This window comes from Vulpes vulpes, chromosome 14, assembly GCF_048418805.1.
Source record: "Vulpes vulpes isolate BD-2025 chromosome 14, VulVul3, whole genome shotgun sequence".
NCBI lineage: Eukaryota > Metazoa > Chordata > Mammalia > Carnivora > Canidae > Vulpes > Vulpes vulpes.
The window spans coordinates 31,806,136-31,826,308 of NC_132793.1; the positions used below are offsets into that span (position 1 = coordinate 31,806,136).

General features: G+C 38.1%; 1 protein-coding gene across 1 annotated transcript in view; it reads left to right on the plus strand.

The window, feature by feature from the left end:
• MCM8 (minichromosome maintenance 8 homologous recombination repair factor) overlaps window positions 1–20,173 on the plus strand; it is a 41,940-nt gene that overhangs the window by 5,719 nt on the left and 16,048 nt on the right. Inside the window, exons 6-13 of the mRNA XM_026012298.2 lie at window positions 412–515; window positions 1,286–1,484; window positions 5,721–5,806; window positions 11,626–11,777; window positions 12,022–12,217; window positions 15,284–15,314; window positions 15,844–15,984; window positions 18,967–19,108. Coding sequence (XP_025868083.1) covers window positions 412–515; window positions 1,286–1,484; window positions 5,721–5,806; window positions 11,626–11,777; window positions 12,022–12,217; window positions 15,284–15,314; window positions 15,844–15,984; window positions 18,967–19,108 — 1,051 coding nt within the window. The remainder of the gene's footprint in view (window positions 1–411; window positions 516–1,285; window positions 1,485–5,720; window positions 5,807–11,625; window positions 11,778–12,021; window positions 12,218–15,283; window positions 15,315–15,843; window positions 15,985–18,966; window positions 19,109–20,173) is intronic.

Below are 20,173 nucleotides of genomic sequence, written 5' to 3' on the forward strand. Positions count from 1 at the left end.
TCAAATGCCAAGGGAGTGCGTATTGGATATTTCAGAAGTTGTCTCTATTTTCTCTATCTTAATAAATCACTGAATATGGAGAAGTAGAAAATATGTTTTCACCAGAGCCTGTCCAAAAGGTAATAGCTTTGAGGACTATTGTAAGGACTTTTACTATTAAGCTTAGTTTGGACATAAAGTAGTAGACAGGAATGCTGGAGTTTTCCATTCCAGACACAACACAATCCCAGGTAAAACAATCCACTATAAGTAGTCACAATTAAATATCAGAGTTTTAAAGGGCTATTACAGTTTTGTTAGTATTCTGCTCTGAACTGTTTATATTCATAAACTTCATATTTTCTAAAAAAAGAGTTTTGCTTCAAGAGGGTATTTTGTTCCAACTTTTGAATAAATACCTGTTTTGTTTAGGTATTAACTAGGGACCTTGAAAGGCATGCAGCTGAATTACAAGCCCAAGAAGGATTTTCTAGGGATGGGGAAACAATGGTAAATGTGCCACACATTCATGCCAGGTGAGGATTTGCTGTTATTAAGGTATTATTTAGAATCTGGCATTTAAGACTGTTTAAGAAGGAGAACCTCATTTTATAAAGTCAAAGAAATCAGTAAAAAGGGTATGAGTTCTTTGCCATCTATTGGTTGTCACACCTAAGTGAACCCACTGAGAATTCTTCAAAGAAATCATGACAAAAATAAACTTTTCCTGCCTGAAATGAGATGATTTCCCAACCTTCACATTTTGGTAAAGATTGATTATGGGTGTGTCCTTATCAAGTCCCTGCTATTTGAAAAGTAATACACTAAGTGCTTGATTATATTTTGTTAAAATTATGAGGTTTCTACTAGACACAGAACAAATGGAATTTTGTTTTTCTTTAATTCATCTTTAAGATTTTAAATTCTCATTAGAAGAAATGAATAAGGTGATCATCAGGGTTTTGCTTTTCTTTTCTAGAATTTATAGAAGACATTGTGTAACGGTTCTTGAAAAAGAAATTAGAAACTGGAAGTCATTTTTTTTTGTTGCCAAAATTTTCCTGTTGGCATTTTTTTTCCTTTTTTCCCCTTAGAGTACAGCCAATGAGACAAGAAGAAAAGGGGAGATTTAGCATTTTTTGATTTTTAAGGATGATTTAATTCTTGTGAAATTTCTGATATATAGGGATGATATGGTTGGAGAATTCCAGTTGCTCCTAAAAGGAAGTTGTGAAAATATAGATAATGTTCACTGTTGGTTCATTTGTAAATTCAATGATAAATACATTCTTGTTTTTGCTGTTAGGGTGTATAACTATGAGCCGTTGACACACCTCAAGAATGTCCGGGCAAATTACTACGGAAAATACATTGCTCTGAGAGGGACAGTGGTTCGTGTCAGTAATATAAAGCCTCTTTGCACCAAGATGGCTTTTCTTTGTGCTGCATGTGGAGAAGTTCAGAGTTTTTCTCTTCCAGATGGAAAATATAATCTTCCCACAAAGGTAAGCTATTCTTTAACTGAATTATCTTGGCAAAGAAGGCAGATCATTTTACAGAAAACATTCCCAGTGTTTCTGTACACGGAGGTAATTTTTATTTTTAATTTTCAATTTTTAAATTATGAAGTACTTTAGGGAGGAGATCCCTGGTGGCTCAGTGGTTTAGCACCTGCCTTTGGTCCAGGGCGCGATCCTGGAGTCCCGGGATTGAGTCCCGTGTCGGGCTCCCGGCATGGAGCCTGTTTTTCCCTCTGCCTGTGTCTCTGCCTCTCTCTCTTTCTCTCTGTGTTTATTATGAATAAATAAATAAAATCTTTAAAAAAAAAAAGAAGAAATACTTTAGGGTATAGAAAAATAGGTAAAATATTTCTCCAGTCACCACCCAGAATGTACATTTTGCCAGTTCCAGATATATATATATTTTTTAAGTTTTTATTTATTTATTAATGAGAGACACAGAGAGATGCAGAGAGAGGCAGAGACACAGGCAGAGGGAGAAGCAGGCTCCATGCAGGGATCCCAACACGGGACTCAGTCCCAGGTCTCCAGGATCAGGCCCTGGGCCAAAGGCGGCGCTAAACCGCTGAGCCACCTGGGCTGCCCCCCAGATATATTTTTAAAGATATAAAGCATAATGATATAAAGATATAAACCGATATTAGTATTTCCTTTGTACCCCCTTGCTTGTACCATTCCCAGAGATCATTATCCTGAAGTGAATGTGTATTCTTTCCATTCATATTTTTATATTTAGACTTAATAGGTATACACGTTGTTTCCTTTACTCTGCTGCTTGAAAGTGATGTGTTCCTTTTTTCTTTTTTTTTTAGACTATTATAGATTTTTTTTAAAAAGATTCTCTTTATTTATTCATGAGAGATAGAGTCAGAGACGTAGGCAGAGGGAGTAGCAGGCTCCATGCAGGGAGTCTGATGTGGGACTTGATCCCAGGACCACAGGATCATGCTGTGAGCCAAAGGTAGATTCTTAACCACTGAGCCACCCAGGCATCCCAAGATTATTATAGATCTTAAAGCCATAGAAAAGTGGAGAGAGGGGATCCCTGGGTGGCGCAGCAGTTTGGCGCCTGCCTTTGGCCCAGGGCACGATCCTGGAGACCCGGGATCGAATCCCACGTTGGGCTCCCAGTGCGTGGAGCCTGCTTCTCCCTCTGCCTATGTCTTTGCCTCTCTTTCTCTCTCTGTGTGACTATCATAAATAAATAAATAAAAATTTAAAAAAAAGTGGAGAGAATATCTGTATATGCACCATTATGAGTTGACAAGTACTAATATTTTGTGATTTTAGCTTATTTTTAATTTTTTTAAAGACTTTATTCATTCATGATTGACACAGAGAGAGAAAGAGATAGGCAGAGACACAGGCAGAGGGAGAAGCAGGCTCCATTCAGGGTGCCTGATGTGGGACTCGATCCCAGACTTTAGGACCACGCCCTGGGCGGAAGGCAGGCGCTAACTTGCTGAGCCACGTAGGGATCACCATTAACTTAATTTTTTAAACATAAAATATTATCAAAGTTGAACTTCCTCTGTTGCCCTCCCCAGTTCCACTCACATTTTTCCATCCTTAGAGGCAGCCACTCTTCTGAAACTGCCATGTATTCTTCCAATATGCATTCTCATACCTGACAATATATATATATATATATATAGGATTTATTTTCTTGTGCTGTTACATAAATAGTATGCTGAATGTAACACTCTGCCAACTCTTTTTTTCACTTGGTTGTTTTGGACTTTACCTATTTCAATACATATCTAATTCTTTCATCTTTACCATTGTGGAGTATTCCATTGAATGAATAGCTACTATTATCCATTCTCCTAGTGGACATTTGTGTTATTTTCAGTTGTTTACAGTTATATGATGCTGCAGAGAACGTTCTTGTAAGTTCCTCCTTAGCAGAGGAATTTCTCAGTTGTGGGATATAACATTGTTAACTATTAGATGTTGCCAAACGACTTTCCAGAGTGTTGGTCCTAGCTTACCCCTCTGTTGGTAGTGTTAAATAATTACCATTTCCCTGTATTCTCATTAACACTTGGTATTGTTAGACTTCTAAAATTTTGCCATGCTGATGGGTGTAAATGGCATTTCATTTTTAATATGAATTTCTGTTGCAGTTGAACATCTTTTCACATCTTTGTTGGCCATCCAGTTTCCTTCTTTATTGAACTTTCTGTTTAAATCTTCTGCTTATTTTCCTGTTTATACTATTGATAGGAATTCTTTATGAATTCTAGGTACTAATCATTGATTATATATATTACAGATATCTTCTCCCAGTATTTGCTTTATCTCTTTGTGGTATATTTTTTGTTCTACAGTTTTACATTTTGACAGATTAAATTGATCATTTTTTCACCTTATGACCTTTATGTTTTATGCCCTGCCTAAAAAGCCTTCTTCATTTGAGCATTATAAACATATCTCTTACATTTTCTTTTAATACTTTTAAGTTTCGTTTTTATACTTGGATTTTTGCCCATCAGGAATTTAATCTTGGGAATGGCATAACACTAAGGACCTAATTTTGCTCTTTGAAGTGAAAGCCATTTGGCACCATTTATTAATTAAGTCCTCTATTATCAGTCCTACTGATGTGTATTGTTTCTTCTATGGTGCACTGTCCTGTGGACATGTGAGTCCATTTCATTTTGCTGGTCCTGTACAATCCTATTTATATTGATCTCATTAAAGTTTTTGATAAGGCAGGGAGACTACCATATCTATTCTTCTTTTTTGGAATTGTGTTTACTATCCTTGGATTTTAATAAATTTTTTACATTTATTACATTTTTACACTAATTGAAATTTGTAAGGTTTCCTTCTCTTCTAGGAAGAACAGGGTGTGTGAGATTTGGCTATTGATTCTGAATAATCAGTGGTGTTGGTAAATGAGTGTCATCTACTCTTTGGGCTTAAGGTTCTGGCTCTGTCTTTAGTTCAGAGGCTAGAATTTCAATCCTGATTTATTGGATGTTTTCTGTAAACTATATTTGGTCAAAGTATTTCCATGCCCTCCAATGTAGTGGGTAGTAATGCTGACTCGCAGGATGAGCATTAGTGTGAAATGTTCTGCATGTGTCTGAACTTGCATGAATTGAAGTGACAAGAAAGATGTTTGTTCAGGAGATCCATATTTTAGTCACTATTTTTGTTACTATATAACAAATCACCCTAAAACTTAGTGGCTCAAAATAACAGCAGTCATCTAATTCTTTCTCAAGACTTCTGTTAGTCCAAAGTTTGGAAGAATTGCTTGGCTGGGTAGTTACTCGTTTAGATCTCTTAAGGAATTGTAGTCAAATAGCAGATAGAGCTGAACAGCAAGAGGCTGGAGTGGCTGGGGGCTGGCTGGGCATCTCTCCTCCATGTGTCTTTCTGGGCTGGTTTTGGTTTCTTGTACATGGTATGGCAGCTAAGGGTACTCAGTCTGCTCACATGGCTGCTGATAGCTTCAAGAGACAGGTCCAGCTCTCAGGAAAAAATGGCTGCCTCTTTTGAGCTAGCTTCAGAAAACAGGTGGCATCACTTCTATTGGTTACAAAATAAGTCATAAGCCTGTCCAGATTCCAGGAGAGGGAAATTAGACTCCATCTTTTGATGGGGGAGTGGGAGGGTTCTAGAAAGGCTCATGGGAAAATACTGTTGCAGCCATATTTGGAAAATACAGTTGGCCACAATCTCTGAATTTACAAATGCATCTTGAGGTCCAAATAGTGGACAAGTGATTTTTAAAAACTTAAACACATTTACATTTCGAGGACTGTCTCTGTGGACTGTCTCACAGTGCAAAGGCAAGTGAGATAGGGGAGCTCGGGATCAAATAAGACCCAGGAAGACTTTGGAAAGGGGGAGGTTTGGTGCTGGATATTGTGGATGCGAGAGGGCATTCAAGATTCAAGGATCAGGAGACTGAATGTGCACAAAGGAGGGAATATGTGCTCAGTGTGAGAGGCTTGTGAGGAGCCTTGCACACCCACAGTAAAAGGAATAAAAGCAGTAATCAAGAGAGACTAGCTGGAAAAGTGCCTCAAAAGCTTGTAATATAGAATCAATGCAGAAGAAAGTAGTCATTTTGCTCATACTGCATTTTATTATAACACCATTCTGTGACCAAATAAAAGTAGTATTAAATGAAGCATTTTAACTTGCATTTTCCTTAGATGTGATTGTAGTTTATCAAAATGTGGATGTGAATTAATCTTCTTGCAGTGTCCTGTGCCCACATGTCGAGGGAGGTCATTCACTGCTCTCCGTAACTCTCCTCTCACGGTTACGATGGACTGGCAGTCAATCAAGTAAGCAGACTATAAATAAAACACAGGTTTTAGATCTCACGTTATAAATTTACTGCCTAGTAAATCTATAATATTCATGTATTATATTGTGAGTCTTATCTGTAGACAGTGGTAAAGTATATAGTAAAAGATTTATTTGTTTTATAGTTTATATATTGAAATGATAATTGTCTTTATTTGAAATGTGTTCTATATCAGATTGCAGAAAGGATTTTAATTATAAGTATCCTGTCCTTTTTCTACTGAGGAATAGTTTATTTCTCATGTGATTCATTGAACTGGATGTAGACCAACAAAGCTGTATGATTTTCTTTCCATGAGCTGTGATAGAAATGTTGTTAGAAGTGTTAAAGAATGCCTTAGAAATAAGATATGTTTCATTTTATATTCTCACTATCTATGAGGCATTTTACTATGGGGTTTTTTTTAAGCTGTTTTTTGTAGGTCATATGGTTTTTAGTGTGTGTGTGTGTGTGTGTGTGTGTGTGTGTGTATGGTATTTTTAACCCAACAAATTACTGTGTTTTATCTGACCATCGTCCCGTAACTCATCCCTGAATATAAAATAATGGGTGGTTTGAAGTCAGAGTGCTACCCAAGAAACCTGGCTAAGACAGCAGAAGGTATTTTAAAAACCAAGAACCTAGAGAAACAGTGAGATGGATTGCTACCAAGCCCTGTCCTAGCTTTACCTCCTGTTCTGCAAAAACTAAGACCGACATATATAATAAATGTACAGTATGCTGAGATCTTCACAAACTCTCCATTTTATAAAATAAATGTTTGAGACTTTTACATTTTATTTAAAAATTTTTTAACTCTGATGTAGATAACCTACAATATTATATTTATTTCAGATATATAATATAGTGGTTGCTCAGTGCCCATCACAATAAGTATACTCTTAATCCCCTTCATCTATTTCATCCATCTCTCACCCACCTCCCCTCTGGTAATCAACAGTTTGTTCTCTGTAGTTAAGAGTCTCTTTCTTAGTTTGTTTCTCTTTTTCCCCCTTGGTTCATCTTTGTTTCTTAAATTCCACATATGAGTGAAATATGGTATTTGTCTTTTTCTAATTGGCTTAACCCACTTAGCATTGTACCATATAGCTCCATCCATGTTGTTTCAAATGGCAAGATGTCATTCTTTTTTATGGCTATGTTAAAGACTCTTGAGCATGGTCTCGTGCTCTTTTAGTTCACAACAGTGTGCAAAGAAAGTCTGTAGGATTTTCACTTCTGAAGAGAGTGATGAGGGCCTCTCAGGAGCTGCAAGGTTCACAATAAGGTAAGTTCACAGAAGGTCCAGGGTAATTCACTTAATTATACAAAATCTCTCTGCTTTTTTGGTAAAAATAGCAGACAAGAAAATAGGCTCAAATATTTTAGTTGGATTTGAATGATGATCTCTTGATATTAGATCAGACTTAGAAAGAGAGACCATTTAGGGGAGGCTGAGTGGCTCAGGCGATTAAGTGTCTGACTCTTGGTTTTGGCTCAGATCATGATCTCAGGGTCATGAGAGTGAGCCTCAACTTAGGCTCCACAACCAGGAGGGGAGTCTGCTTGAGATTCTCTCTCTCCCCCCACCCCGTGACCCCTCCCCAGCCTCTAAAATAATAAACAAATCTTAAAAAAAGGAGAGGGGAGGCCATTTAAATCCTTTTCTTGAATCTTTAAAAGTAAGATATTGCTAAAGTTCATTTTGAATGAGTTATAGTAAAACTTTGTTAGTACAATATTATCTTACATTATTGTTTTTTATTCTACCAATGTGTAGATATATAAAATGACTATCTGCCCTAAGTGAAAGATCTTCGGGCTTAGATTGGAATGTTCATAAAGAATTTAATTATTGTTTCTCAGCTGTTGCTTTGAATAACTTGAATGCATCAAGGCGAAAGCCTTACAATGTATGTCAAAGGCCTTGCAGTTGAAGCAGTCCCAGTTTTAGGGGTTTACTTGATGAAAACAGTCACAATATGTGAAGAAATAGCTTGCTGAAAGTATGTTTTCACTGTGTGTGTGTGTGTGTGTGTGTGTGTGTGTGTGTTTTAATGGGGAACAGCCTAAATATCTGAAGAAAATATTGTAAGTAGGATGGTACAACGGATTATTGTGTAGCCACTAAATATGATGGTGCAGGAGAATATTTTGAAATGACATAAAAAACCATGTACAGTGTTTCTAGTGACAAAACTGGCAAGAAATACACGTTAAGAATATACTCTAGGAAGTGAGATTGGAGTTGTTTTCTTCTTTCTGTTTATCTGTTTTAATAAGAAAAGTATTAATATCTAATTTCTTAAAGCAAGACATCCTTAGCATGTTGTGTCATTCTGAGGCTTCTCATTGCAGTCTGGCAGTGTTTTGAGTGTGCACGGAGGGTGGAGGTGGAGGGTTGGTGGTGGTGAAGAAGGAGCAGGGTTTGAAGTAGTGCAGGTTAGGTGGATATCTGGCTGTGACCTCAGAGGAATTGAGAGGCTTATCTAGATGTATAATGAATGTATTCCAAAGTTATTATTTTAACATTCAGTGATTTTTACTTACATTCATTATTTAAAGAAGTTTTAAAGACTTCCAGGGAAGATGGCAGAGTAGGAGGATCCTAAGCTTACTTGGTCCCACAGATACAAGTAGGTAACACCCACATCAGTGTAAATAACCCCAAAAGCAACCTGAAGACTGGTGCAGCAGTATCCACAGCTAAATACAGAGAAGAGGCCACATCCAAGAGGGTAGGAAGGTGGAGATGTGGTTAGGAGCCAAACGGATCCACGGGACTGTGAGAGGGAGGGACTTAGCAGTTGTGGGGAGGGAAGAGAAGCAAACCTCCACAGCAGGCACCCCAGGTACCGGGAACCTGCATGGGGAAGGTGACGACCCATAACATTTGGCTTTGAAACTGAAGGGGCCTAATTTTGTGAGTTCTTCCAGGCTGAAACAAAAAATCAGTGGCTCAGCTCTAGGAGAGTTGGTGGTGAGAGAAAACGGAGTCCCTGCCCTTAAAGGGAGAGCACAACAAACAGCTTGGCTAAGATACAGTATAGAAGCAGCAGTTTGAAAAATGCCTAGGGTTTACATGAGGGAAATTTGTTGGCTAATCTCAGAGCATGTACTAGACTGGAGAGGCAGGGCTTTTTCAGAGACTTCTCCAAGAACAAAAGAGCTGATTGGTGCTGTCTCCCCTCCGTGGACCCCCAGCCTAGTTAAAGGGACGCCTGTGGGAACCAGGACAGTAAAATACTCTCCACTTCCACCTAGCTTGCTAATGGACACCATACCCCTGTACTTTTCTGTACAGGAGGTTTCCCAGCAGCTACAACTCCCCTCCTATAGCCAGCTGGTGTGGACCTTGCTGGTACTGTGCACATTGCCCCTATGTTCTCCTGCAGGAGTCCATCCAAAGTGGCACCACAGCATGGCAGTGAACAAGCAGCCCTGACAGAGGTCAGCAGCACTCCAAAGTGACTTCTCTGGGGAGAGGGGAAGATAACCACTCAGCCAATCCAGCTGTGGCTCTGCAGTGGGCTGGGGACAGACATCTGGTCTGACTGTAGGCCCTGTCACCAACAGAAACTTCTCAGGGTATAATACAGGGAGGGCACCCTGTAGTTTGGTGCTCCTGCAGTTCTGGCAAACACCTGGCGAACTTCCCTCAAGCCTAGGGCAGTCCACACTGGCCCACTAACAACACAGGGACCAAACACTGCCCACAACAGGCAAAGGGAACCATTAGAGACGACTAGACTGAAGACACACATGTCTTAGCCACAGTAGTAGGGCACATGCAACACACATACGAGACACCCCTGAAGCGCCAAGGTCTTAAGAATAGGAGACATTGCACTGCAGGGCACTACAGGATCTTCATAAGGCTACTGCTTTCAAGAGCAGGAGACATGGCTGACTTTCCTAACACAGAAACAGACATGGAGTGTTCGTCAAATGAGACAGGAGTATGTCCCAAGTGAAAGAACAAAAAGGACAAAATCACAGCAGGAGACCTAAATGAAATGGAGATAAGTAATATGCCTGATAGAGAGTTTAAACTAATAGTTATAAAGGTACTAGATAAACTAGAGTGAATAAATCGAAGACTCGAAGAACAGGTCAGAGATCTGGAGGACAGAGTAAAGAAAAGCCCGCTTTTACTTTTTCCCCTTCTACCACTAGTTTTCTTTCAGCCAAAATGTGAATTTTACATTGTCAAGGTTTACTTCTCTTTTCCAGTTATAACTGTCTTCCTTGTTTAATTTATAGGTCATATCAAACAAAAACAAGAGCATTTATAATTTTATCTTTGTTCCACAAAGTAAGAAAGAAAGTGATCAGATGCTTAGAAAAGGAAATGTAATTTATGTTACCATGTTGTTTTGTTTTCTGTCCCTTAATAGAAATGATCCGAGTCTCAAAATCAAAATGAATTCTCTTCTACTCCCTTGAATTCTCCCGTTTTATATACTTCGTATTTGGGCTCAGCTTTGTTGTTTAGTGCTTTTCCTACTTTTTGAAATCCTTCTATAGTGTTTTGAATAGTGAAAGTACATCTAAACATGTCTTCATCCTGCGTGACAGTGATCAGTCCTTTTCTTCTGGTGTTGTCTTGGACTCCCGAATATCTCTTTTCTCTCTTTGAGCTTCCAATCAGATACATCCGTTGTACTGTTCATTTGTCTTTTAACTTGTTTTCATCCTTTGCTTTCTGTGTGCTTTTTGTGTGTTTGTTTCCCTCCTATAAATATTTGATTTATATATATATATATATTTAATTTTCCCGATCTCACAGTTTTCTAGTAGTTCCCTTTTTATAGCCGCTTATTCTTGTTTTTATGATGGTAAAATTTTCTCAAAAACTCTTCAGCAGGTTTTGTTTTTAATGCCCTTCTCTTTCCTGAATTAATGCCATTTCATCCTGAAATATCTGATGAACACTGAGAAATTATCTGGACTCCTTTGATAGGTTTCCGTTGCTATTTTATAAGTAGGAGTTTTTCCTCATGAAGCCTCTCTCCCTCTTTTGATGATCAGATTTTACTATATGAATATGTTTTTGAATTGGAGTTGGACTTCTCAGATGCCAGAATGAGGAGACTTTATTCTGGAGCTCTGATGCCTTCATTAGATGCTGTAGCTCCCCTCACAGAGTGGATGGATCCATTTCTCTAGAACAGTGTTCTGGTTTTTGTTAAACAGTAGAGCGTGGTTTGGTGGAATGCCCTCTTTCTTCACCTACCCACCTATCCATCCACCTACCAAAACAGCTATTCTGTGACTTATCTTTCAGTTGATTATCCTGTTTCCTTTTAGCCATCCACTGAAATGAGGAAAAGTTTCACCTGTGTAAGAAACCAAGCATCCCTACTCTGCATTCCTACCAACTCCAACCTAGAAGGCTCCCAAGGGCTCTGCTGAAAATATTGGTCCCCACTTCTCTTAGATCCTTGTAACTTTTTCCTGTATGTATTTTGAACTTCATTTTGTTCTATCCATCAGTATTTTTCCACTTCCTGTTTTCTGAACTTTTAAGAGCTTGTGTTTCTTGATAACACCTCTGCACACCCTATAACCTGTCTTCACTTATTTAGTGGCTACCATTTTGGTGGACATTTTGGAGAGAGGGTAGGCAAATGTACATGCTCATCCTGCCATTCTTAATTGGAAACTACTGAAGTAATATTAGACATACCATTGAAAATTTTTTTTTAACTAATCTACCTTTTAGCTCTGTATTTTGTGGGTCCTGAATAGTTGACATGTTGAAGAAATAACTTAAAGTCAGTATATATACTGACTGAAAATTGTTTAACGTTTTAGAATCCAGGAGCTAATGTCTGATGATCAGCGAGAAGCAGGTCGGATTCCACGAACGATAGAGTGTGAACTTGTTCATGATCTTGTGGATAGCTGTGTCCCAGGAGACACAGTGACTATTACTGGAGTTGTGAAAGTCTCAAATGCTGAAGAAGGTATTGTATAATTCTTTTCTTATTTTGATTGTTTCTCAATAATTTGTCAGGATTCATCTTTTTTCAAACTACTTTTGAATCTCCACAGATACAGGGAATTCCTTATTTCTTGCATAGGTGAAACTTTTCCTTTAAAATACAAGTTTATATGTATTTTACTGTGCCTTTCTTTTTCGTGGTATTTGAGTCTTTGTAGGGAAAATGAAAATACCAATTATTATATTTCATACCTTGAAATTTACAGGTTCTCGAAATAAGAATGACAAATGCATGTTCCTTTTGTACATTGAAGCAAATTCTGTTAGTAATAGCAAAGGACAAAAAACAAAGACCTCTGAGGATGGGTGTAAGCATGGAGCATTGATGGAATTCTCACTTAAAGACCTTTATGCTATCCAAGAGATTCAAGCTGAAGAAAACCTGTTTAAACTCATTGTCAAGTATGTATGAGGTTATCTGAAGTTTTATTATGTATATGCAGGATAGGGGTACTGTTGGCTACAAGTAACAAAAAATTAGTCAAAATGATTGCAAATTACAGTTCGCAGGTCAAATCCAGCTAACTGCCCATTTGTATATGCCCATAAGCTAAAAATGGTTTTTACATTTTTTTAATGGCTGAAAAAAAAGAATAATTCATGACACATAAAATTATATAAAATTGAAATTTCACTTCCTGTAAATAAACTTTTATTGGAACATAGCCATAATCGTTCATTATGTAGGCCTGGCTGCTTTCCATTTATGTAGTGCCAGTGCCTGGCTGCAGTGGCAGAGCTGAGTAGTTGCAACAGAGAATAATAGCTCACAGATATTTACTGTCTGTACCTGTATGGAAAACTTTGTTGATCTCTAGTTTAATCTATAAAGAAAATTTACTATCTCACACTAGAAGTTAGTTACTCAACAAAGAGTGATGGGACTGTGAATTCCAGTCATTTCAATTAGTTGTATGTAGGGTGTTTACTTTTTATTTATTTATTTATTTTTGGGTGTTTACTTTTAAAAAACAAGAAGGAGATTCACATAGAAGTCACTTATATTCACTAAGTATTTCATAATATTATTTTATTTTCATGTTATTGCCATGCAGTAGAGAAGAAGCACAGTAGAGGCAATTTTTGCTTTAGTGGTTAAGAGCTTTTTTTTTCTTTTTTCTTTTCTTTTCTTTTTTTTTTTTAAGGTAAGCTAAGTTAGAATCCATCCCACTTCCAACGAGGTTGGGAGCATGTTACTTATTACCTCCTTCATTTTTCTCAAAATAGAACTAATTCTTGCCCAGAAGGTTGTCCCAAGATTACATGAAATTTAATAATGTATTTAACATAATTAACACAACATACCGTTATTTTAAAACCTTTTAAACAATTTTTTGGATATTTTGAAGAAAAGAGGAAAACAAGAGAGACTGAAAAATAGATGTACCTAAGAGTAGTAAAGAACTGAGGTTTTGAAATGCATTGTATTAGAACACTTAACCCTGTCGTGTTTCCTTTATTTAGGCTTTGGACACTAAAAGAATTTGACTGTTTCTGCTTTTAATATGTTAGTCAATTGAGAAAGGATAGAGTTCCTCAGGGAGTCTTTAAACCCTCAGAGACTTCTTTTTTTTTTTTTTTTTTTTTTTTTTTAATTTTTATTTATTTATGATAGTCACAGAGAGAGAGAGAGAGGCAGAGACACAGGCAGAGGGAGAAGCAGGCTCCATGCACCGGGAGCCCGATGTGGGATTCGATCCCGGGTCTCCAGGATCGCGCCCTGGGCCAAAGGCAGGCGCCAAACCGCTGCGCCACCCAGGGATCCCGCCCTCAGAGACTTCTGAATAGATAGCCATCCATACCTACCCTGGGAGAAGGGGTGCTCTGAGCTAGAGTAGGGTTGTGATCTGTGGATTAGGGACAGTGTGATGAGTGGGCTGTGAGCAGGTAGGGAAGAACCACCTGGTTGAAGATCAAAACACTGCTTTGGTTCCTCTTACCTGTTTCAAATAAGAATGAACCTGTACAGTGGTCCTTCTGCCATACTAGAAATGTTTTCTTTTCAGAGGTTGTTCTTACCCTTTAGTCCTAAATTTGTGATTTCAACATTAAAACTCGAATTTTTTGTGGTCGTCCATTTTTAATCTTGCAGGGGTTGGCAGGCTGCCTGGTTTTGTAAATAAAATTTTACGGGAATACAGTGCCATCCATTCATCTACATAATTGCTTTTGCACAAGTTGGGTAGTGTGACCCAGACAGTAAAACTGAAAAGATTTACATTCTGGCCTTTTAAGAAAAAGTTTGTCTACCTTTGCTAGGTAGAAAAGTTATGAAAGGAGAATGGAGAAGACAATGGAAGGTTATGTTTTAGTTTTGGTTTCTTTAGAAGCAGTAATTTGGGTAAGCATTTATTTGGGAGGTGATCCCAGAAATACTGGTAAGGGAATGGGAGAGTGAGAAAGGATGGTAGTCAGTGTATGGTGCCTCAAAGAAGAGGTTACTACAAGCATCTGAGGCTTAATCCTCTTGAGGCCTCTAGAATACTAGATTGTGTAGAACTAGCCTCAGTATTTTTCCATCGAAGGGCCTAGTTTTACTAGGTGGTACTTTCAGCCTGCTCTGCCTGCCTACTGCTGAGGCTTCTGCCTCCAGAAAAAGCCCTTCAGCAGGCAGGTGCAGGTGTGTGATCAGGAGCCACCAGTGATTATGTGGGAACATGCTTAACACTGAGTACCGAGGGATGTGGCAGGACACTATCTTCTGTGTTTACAGGTATTAAAAGGGATAATGGTCAAGCCTTTTTTGCTTGATCCTTATTTTTACAACTGATAAATGTAAATATATTCACATATTCATATATGATCTTATCCTGATTCTTTGAATTAAGGTGAAGTAATGACATTTTGTCTCATCTTAAGATATTATTTACCCAGTTCACTTGTTAGCCTCCTTTCAGTGACTTGGTTACATAGAAGATGTGTGTTTGTGTAATATACAACATAATTCTGTATCCCGAAGGAGAAGACAATGATTATGAGGTATTTTAAATGCTTGTGATAGATAACAGTCCATTTGGTTACTTTAAAATGCTTTGCAAAGGGGCGCCTGGGTGGCTTAATCAGTTAAGCATCCAACTCTTGATTTGGGCTCAGGTCATGATCTCAGGGTTCTGAGATCTAGCCCATGTTGGGCTCCATCCACATTGGGTGTGGAGTCTGCTTAAATTCTCTCCCTCTCCTTTGTCCTCCCTACCCCTGGTCTTGTGCTGTCTCTCAAAAAAATGAAAATAAAATGCAAGTATTCCGTCTCCTTTGTACATGTAAAAATTTTTAAGTGTTCTTCCCTTTATGGATTAACCAAGAATTTTGAGAAATTTACAATGTCTTGAGTTGAGGGATGTAAATTTTATGTTTGTCTTTTTCTTTTTTTGATGCTAAATAAAGCAAGTTAAGCAAGTTGTAATGTAGATCTTCTAGTGGATTGATGAAGCATAAATAGGGATTTATAAATTGTATTCTGTTTTTCAGCTCACTTTGCCCTGTCATTTTTGGTCATGAAGTAAGTACTCTACTTCATCTTTACTCAAAAACATATAAAGTTGGCAAAAAGCTAATTGTTAGCCAGTTACTTGTATTTTAATATGTCATTATTCTCCATAAATGATGTGAAAGCCAGATTTGAGCTCCTTGTATGAACAATCTGCTTACTAATCTGAGCTAATAGGAATGAGGTACTCCTACAGTGACTTTGGGCACTTAAGTGCTAAAGCGACAGCTAGCAGGTTATTTCCCAGTTTTGTGGAGTAGATTCATACCTTGCAACGTAGGTCTTTACTTAGTGACTTAGTGACTTTAACAATACCTCTTTGATTTTATGTGCTTCCTAATTTTTGCTTTTTAATCATTTACATTATGGAAGTTTATATTTTAAGTCAATTTTCTTAGGGAAAAAAAGTTAATCATGCTTCAAAAAAAATTCTCAATTAAATGTAAATATAGAAGGAGAAGCATCCCTTTTTTGCTAGTCATCTTTATGTTTTTCTCACTTTTGAGGTTTTTCTTCCCCCTTCCCCCCTTTTATACTTGAGCTTGTTAAAGCAGGTTTGGCATTAGCACTCTTTGGAGGAAGCCAAAAATATGCAGATGACAAAAACAGAATTCCTATTCGAGGAGATCCACATGTCCTTGTTGTTGGAGACCCAGGCTTGGGAAAGAGTCAGATGTTACAGGTAGGAAATTTCTCATCTAGTATTTGATGTATTCATTATGAAACGTATAACTGATTCACAAGTGAATTTTCTTAAACCATGTAGTATTTTTATTCCAGAAGAAATAGTTGGTAGGGGGGTAGAAGTGAATCGGGGTTTGTTTAAGTAATATGTCACTTCTGTCCAGGCATCCTTTCAAATAGAGCCCATTTTCTGTTCCATAGACTGTGCAGACATGATGGTCTGTTGAGATGTCGATTGTGAAATGTTAACCATTTCTCTAACCCCCTTTTTCTTTGGTATCAGCTTTGCTAGCAAGCTAGGTGTTGTGACTTCCACCTATGAACAAAATAGTTTGAGAAAGTAAAGAGCAGGGAAGCAGGTGTCCACACATCCTGTCTTCATACAACTACATAAACACTGTACTGAGCTTTAGGAACAGTCTGATAAAGGTAAGAGATCTATCTGTATGCATCTCCACTGCTGCTCTCTGATTTTAAAGCAAGGCAGCTTCTATGACTGGCTTCTTGCTGGTCCTCAAGAAGATTCTGCCTCTGCCAGTAGAGCCTAGTGGTTCTCCTGTCCAGGGCTTATGATGGCCCTAAAAGGTTCTGCCTATTGGAGTAGTTGTGGTTGCCTTGGGAGTGACACTTGGTAAGCCAGTCATGGTGTCCTTTCTGAGAATGCCTATGTGTCCTATTCCCCACCACCCCCAGTGTAGACAAATGTGACTAGACCAGGGGTCTCTTTGGGCAAGTTGTAGCCCTGTGGCTACTGAATCTTTATCCAGGGGTTAGACCTTTGGCTGCATATCAGAATCACCTTTGGGACTCTGAAAATCCTGAGGCCTTCCCTAGTCTAACTGAACTAAGAGCCTCTGGATTAGGGTCCTACTGTCTGTGTGTGTATAACCTTCCACAGGTGATTGTGCTGTGCAGCCAGAATTGAGAACCGCCTTGACCTCATGATTGCATTATAAAACCACTGTCTTTCACGTCAGAGTCACTATTTATTCCTTATGCTTTATTGTTAAATCACTCATCATTTTACTTCTACTCTGACATTTCATTTATATTTCCATGTTCCTTTGGACCAACTGGACCTATTTAAAAAAAAAAAATTCAGTTCTGAGCCCTTGCTACAAGCCTGACAACTGAGGCACAGAGCACCCAGTTGTTAGGGAAACAATTGATAATAATAATGAAAACTGGATACCTAGCCAGATTGTGCATGTAAAAGGTACATGTGGGGACCTGAATTGTTATAGCTTTTTTTCCTCTCTTTTATGTCCTTGCATATGTGTTTGACTTTTTAATTAGTGTATTATAGGTAGAAGCCTGGTTTAACCTCCACAGTGTTTGATTATCTATACAAATAAACTTCTATTTTTCTTATTCCTTTTTTTTAAGATGTATTTGAGAGACTGCGAGCACATGTGCACATACATGTCTGTGACTGCTAGCACAGTGAGGAGGGGCAAAGGGAAAGAGAGAATCCCAAGCAGACTCCCACCAAACATGGAGCCTGATGTGGGGCTCAGTCCCACCACCCAGAGATCATGACCCAAGCCAAAATCAAGTCAGATACCCAACTGGCTAAGCCACCCAGGTTTCCTTTCTTTTTTTAGTTTAAGAAATAGATCTTGGCAGATAATGGTTTCAAAATACATTTAATAGTAGTGAAAAAAACTTAATACTAAGAAATGACATTGGCAATTTTTCATGTTTTTTAGGCCTGGAATAATGGCATTTATTCTAAAAATAAAAGCTGTAATATTAGGAGAAATTAAATGTTGTAAACAGTGGAGTGTATTGTATGTAAGTCTTCTAGCCCTGCTAAACCAGTTTTTAAAAGTTAGGCTAACACTAACAGTTCTGAATTATTCACGATGATGATGATGATGATGATGATTATTATTATTATTCACATTTTTAATCCTGTTTTCTCTGACCATTTTAGTAAGCCATCATCATCCTCCTAGACTAATAAGGAATTATAAATAACAAAAATAATGACAGCTACTGTGTATAAGCTCAGCACCATAGGTTCACTTGGGTTAGGCACTGCACATGTCCAGAGTGCATTGTCGACATAGCAGTGTATTGTCTCCTGCAGTTGTGCAGTGCACAGCATACACAGTGGCCTTGCATTGGGCACTTATTTGTGCCAGGTACCAGATTAAGTGCCTTATATACATAATCATATATTTCTCAGGGATATATGTGATAAAACATAAAGAAGCTGAGGCTCAGAGAGATCTGAGAGCAGCAGAGCCAATAAAGGGTAAAGCCAAGATTTAAACAGGTCTGCCTGACTCTGGAGGTCCATGCTTTTAATTCTTGTGCTATTTAACCACTATTCTGACCTGCCATAGCTTGTTTACTCACAAGGAATGCATTATTAAGCCATCTTATTTCCTGATGTATATAGAAGCATTGAAGCCTTTGAGATTGAAATTGGCATTCATGTTTTGTCTCTTTGAACTTGGAAACAAAGCATAAAATGAAACTGTAGTGTTCACATGATCACAGGCATCAGAGGCAGGCTGCCTGGGTTTATTTGAATTCTCACTTCAAACTTTCATAGCAGTGTGAGTTACTCTGCAGGCTTTGGTTTCTATGCCACTAAATGGGGATGTAATAATACCTTCCTATTAACTGTGGTAATGAGGGTTGTACAGTAAAGCTATTAGAACAATATTGACTTGGCATATAGCTGACATTTGTGAAGCAGTCACTATTTTTTCCCTTTTACTTTGGCTGATTCTTTTTATTATTTTTTAAAGATTTATTTATTTATTAGAGAGCACATGGAGGGGGCCAGTGAGGGCCAGGGGGAGATGTAGAGAATCCGAAGCAGACTCCATGCCCAGCATGGAGCCTGACATGGGGCTGTCTCACAACCCTGAGATCATGACCTAAGCCAAAACCAGGAGTCTGACACACAACCGACTGTACCACTAGGTGCCCCTGGCTGATTCTTTTAAACCTTTTGTTTCTTTAGGCAGTATGCAATGTTGCTCCACGGGGTGTGTATGTTTGTGGTAATACCACAACTACCTCTGGTTTGACTGTAACTCTTTCAAAGGATAGTTCCTCTGGAGATTTTGCTTTGGAAGCTGGTGCCCTTGTACTTGGTGATCAAGGTAAGAGACCAAACTCTCCACTGTTTATAATATTTAATTTCCATTAATATTACAGCTTTTATTTTTAAATTGAGCCAAGGGTTTTAAAGGAATTATTGCAGGTCTAAATAATTAGTAATTCTGGAGCTTTGGGGTTTTGTTTTAGAGCCTTTTCCTTTCTAATTAATTTCTTTAACATTCTGTTCAAGAGGCATTTGGATAGCACTGCAACAACCAGTGAGTTGAGAGTGAATGCCAGAAAAAAATCACTGGAAATACAGGTTATTACCACAGAACTAAAACTGGTACTTATTGTCATTCATTTTCAGAATCTTGCAACAGACACAATTATACATAAAAATCAATCAAGTCAAATAGGTATAGCTCGCTCCTGTACTTCCCATTTCATAACCACCATCACATTTTGTGATCTTTTGTTTTAAGCCTGTTTTAAAACTTTACAGTAAGTTCCCTGTGAGATGGGATTTGGTCATCCTGTTGACTGACATATTCCTATTGCCTAATACATAAGGTGCATAGTAAATACTTGCTGAATGCATTGCTATTAGCCTAGAATAGTTTTAGATGCCTGGGAACTGAAAATAAAGTGAATGTTATCCTTTTACTCTCAGAGGACTTAAAATAAGAATTTAGAGCTATTACTTTATAATTAGAAGTTTTGCTATATTTTAACCCATCTTGTTGGATATTTTTCAGGATTTGACTTACAGTTTATAAGAAATTGAGTTGAAGGGCTCAGCAAGAAGGGATTTCTAATTAAGCTTTGCTACCTTTGTGATGCTATAACCCTATTGGAAAACATGTTCCTATGTATACATCAGGCAATGCCCAGATTAGAGTTCAGTTAAGGTCATTCATTCGTTTGTTTGCCAGTGACCTCCACTTCTGAATCCAGATCCTCTTAGCGCCTTCACCTGCCCCCTTTCCTTGATACCTTCCCTCTTTGGTTTCCAGGACATTACACTCTTCTGGTTTTCTTCTTACTTCATTGACTGGCTTCTCATTCTTGTTCTTTATCTCCCCAAACTTAACTGATTGGCACCTCCAGGTGCTTCATTTATGTAC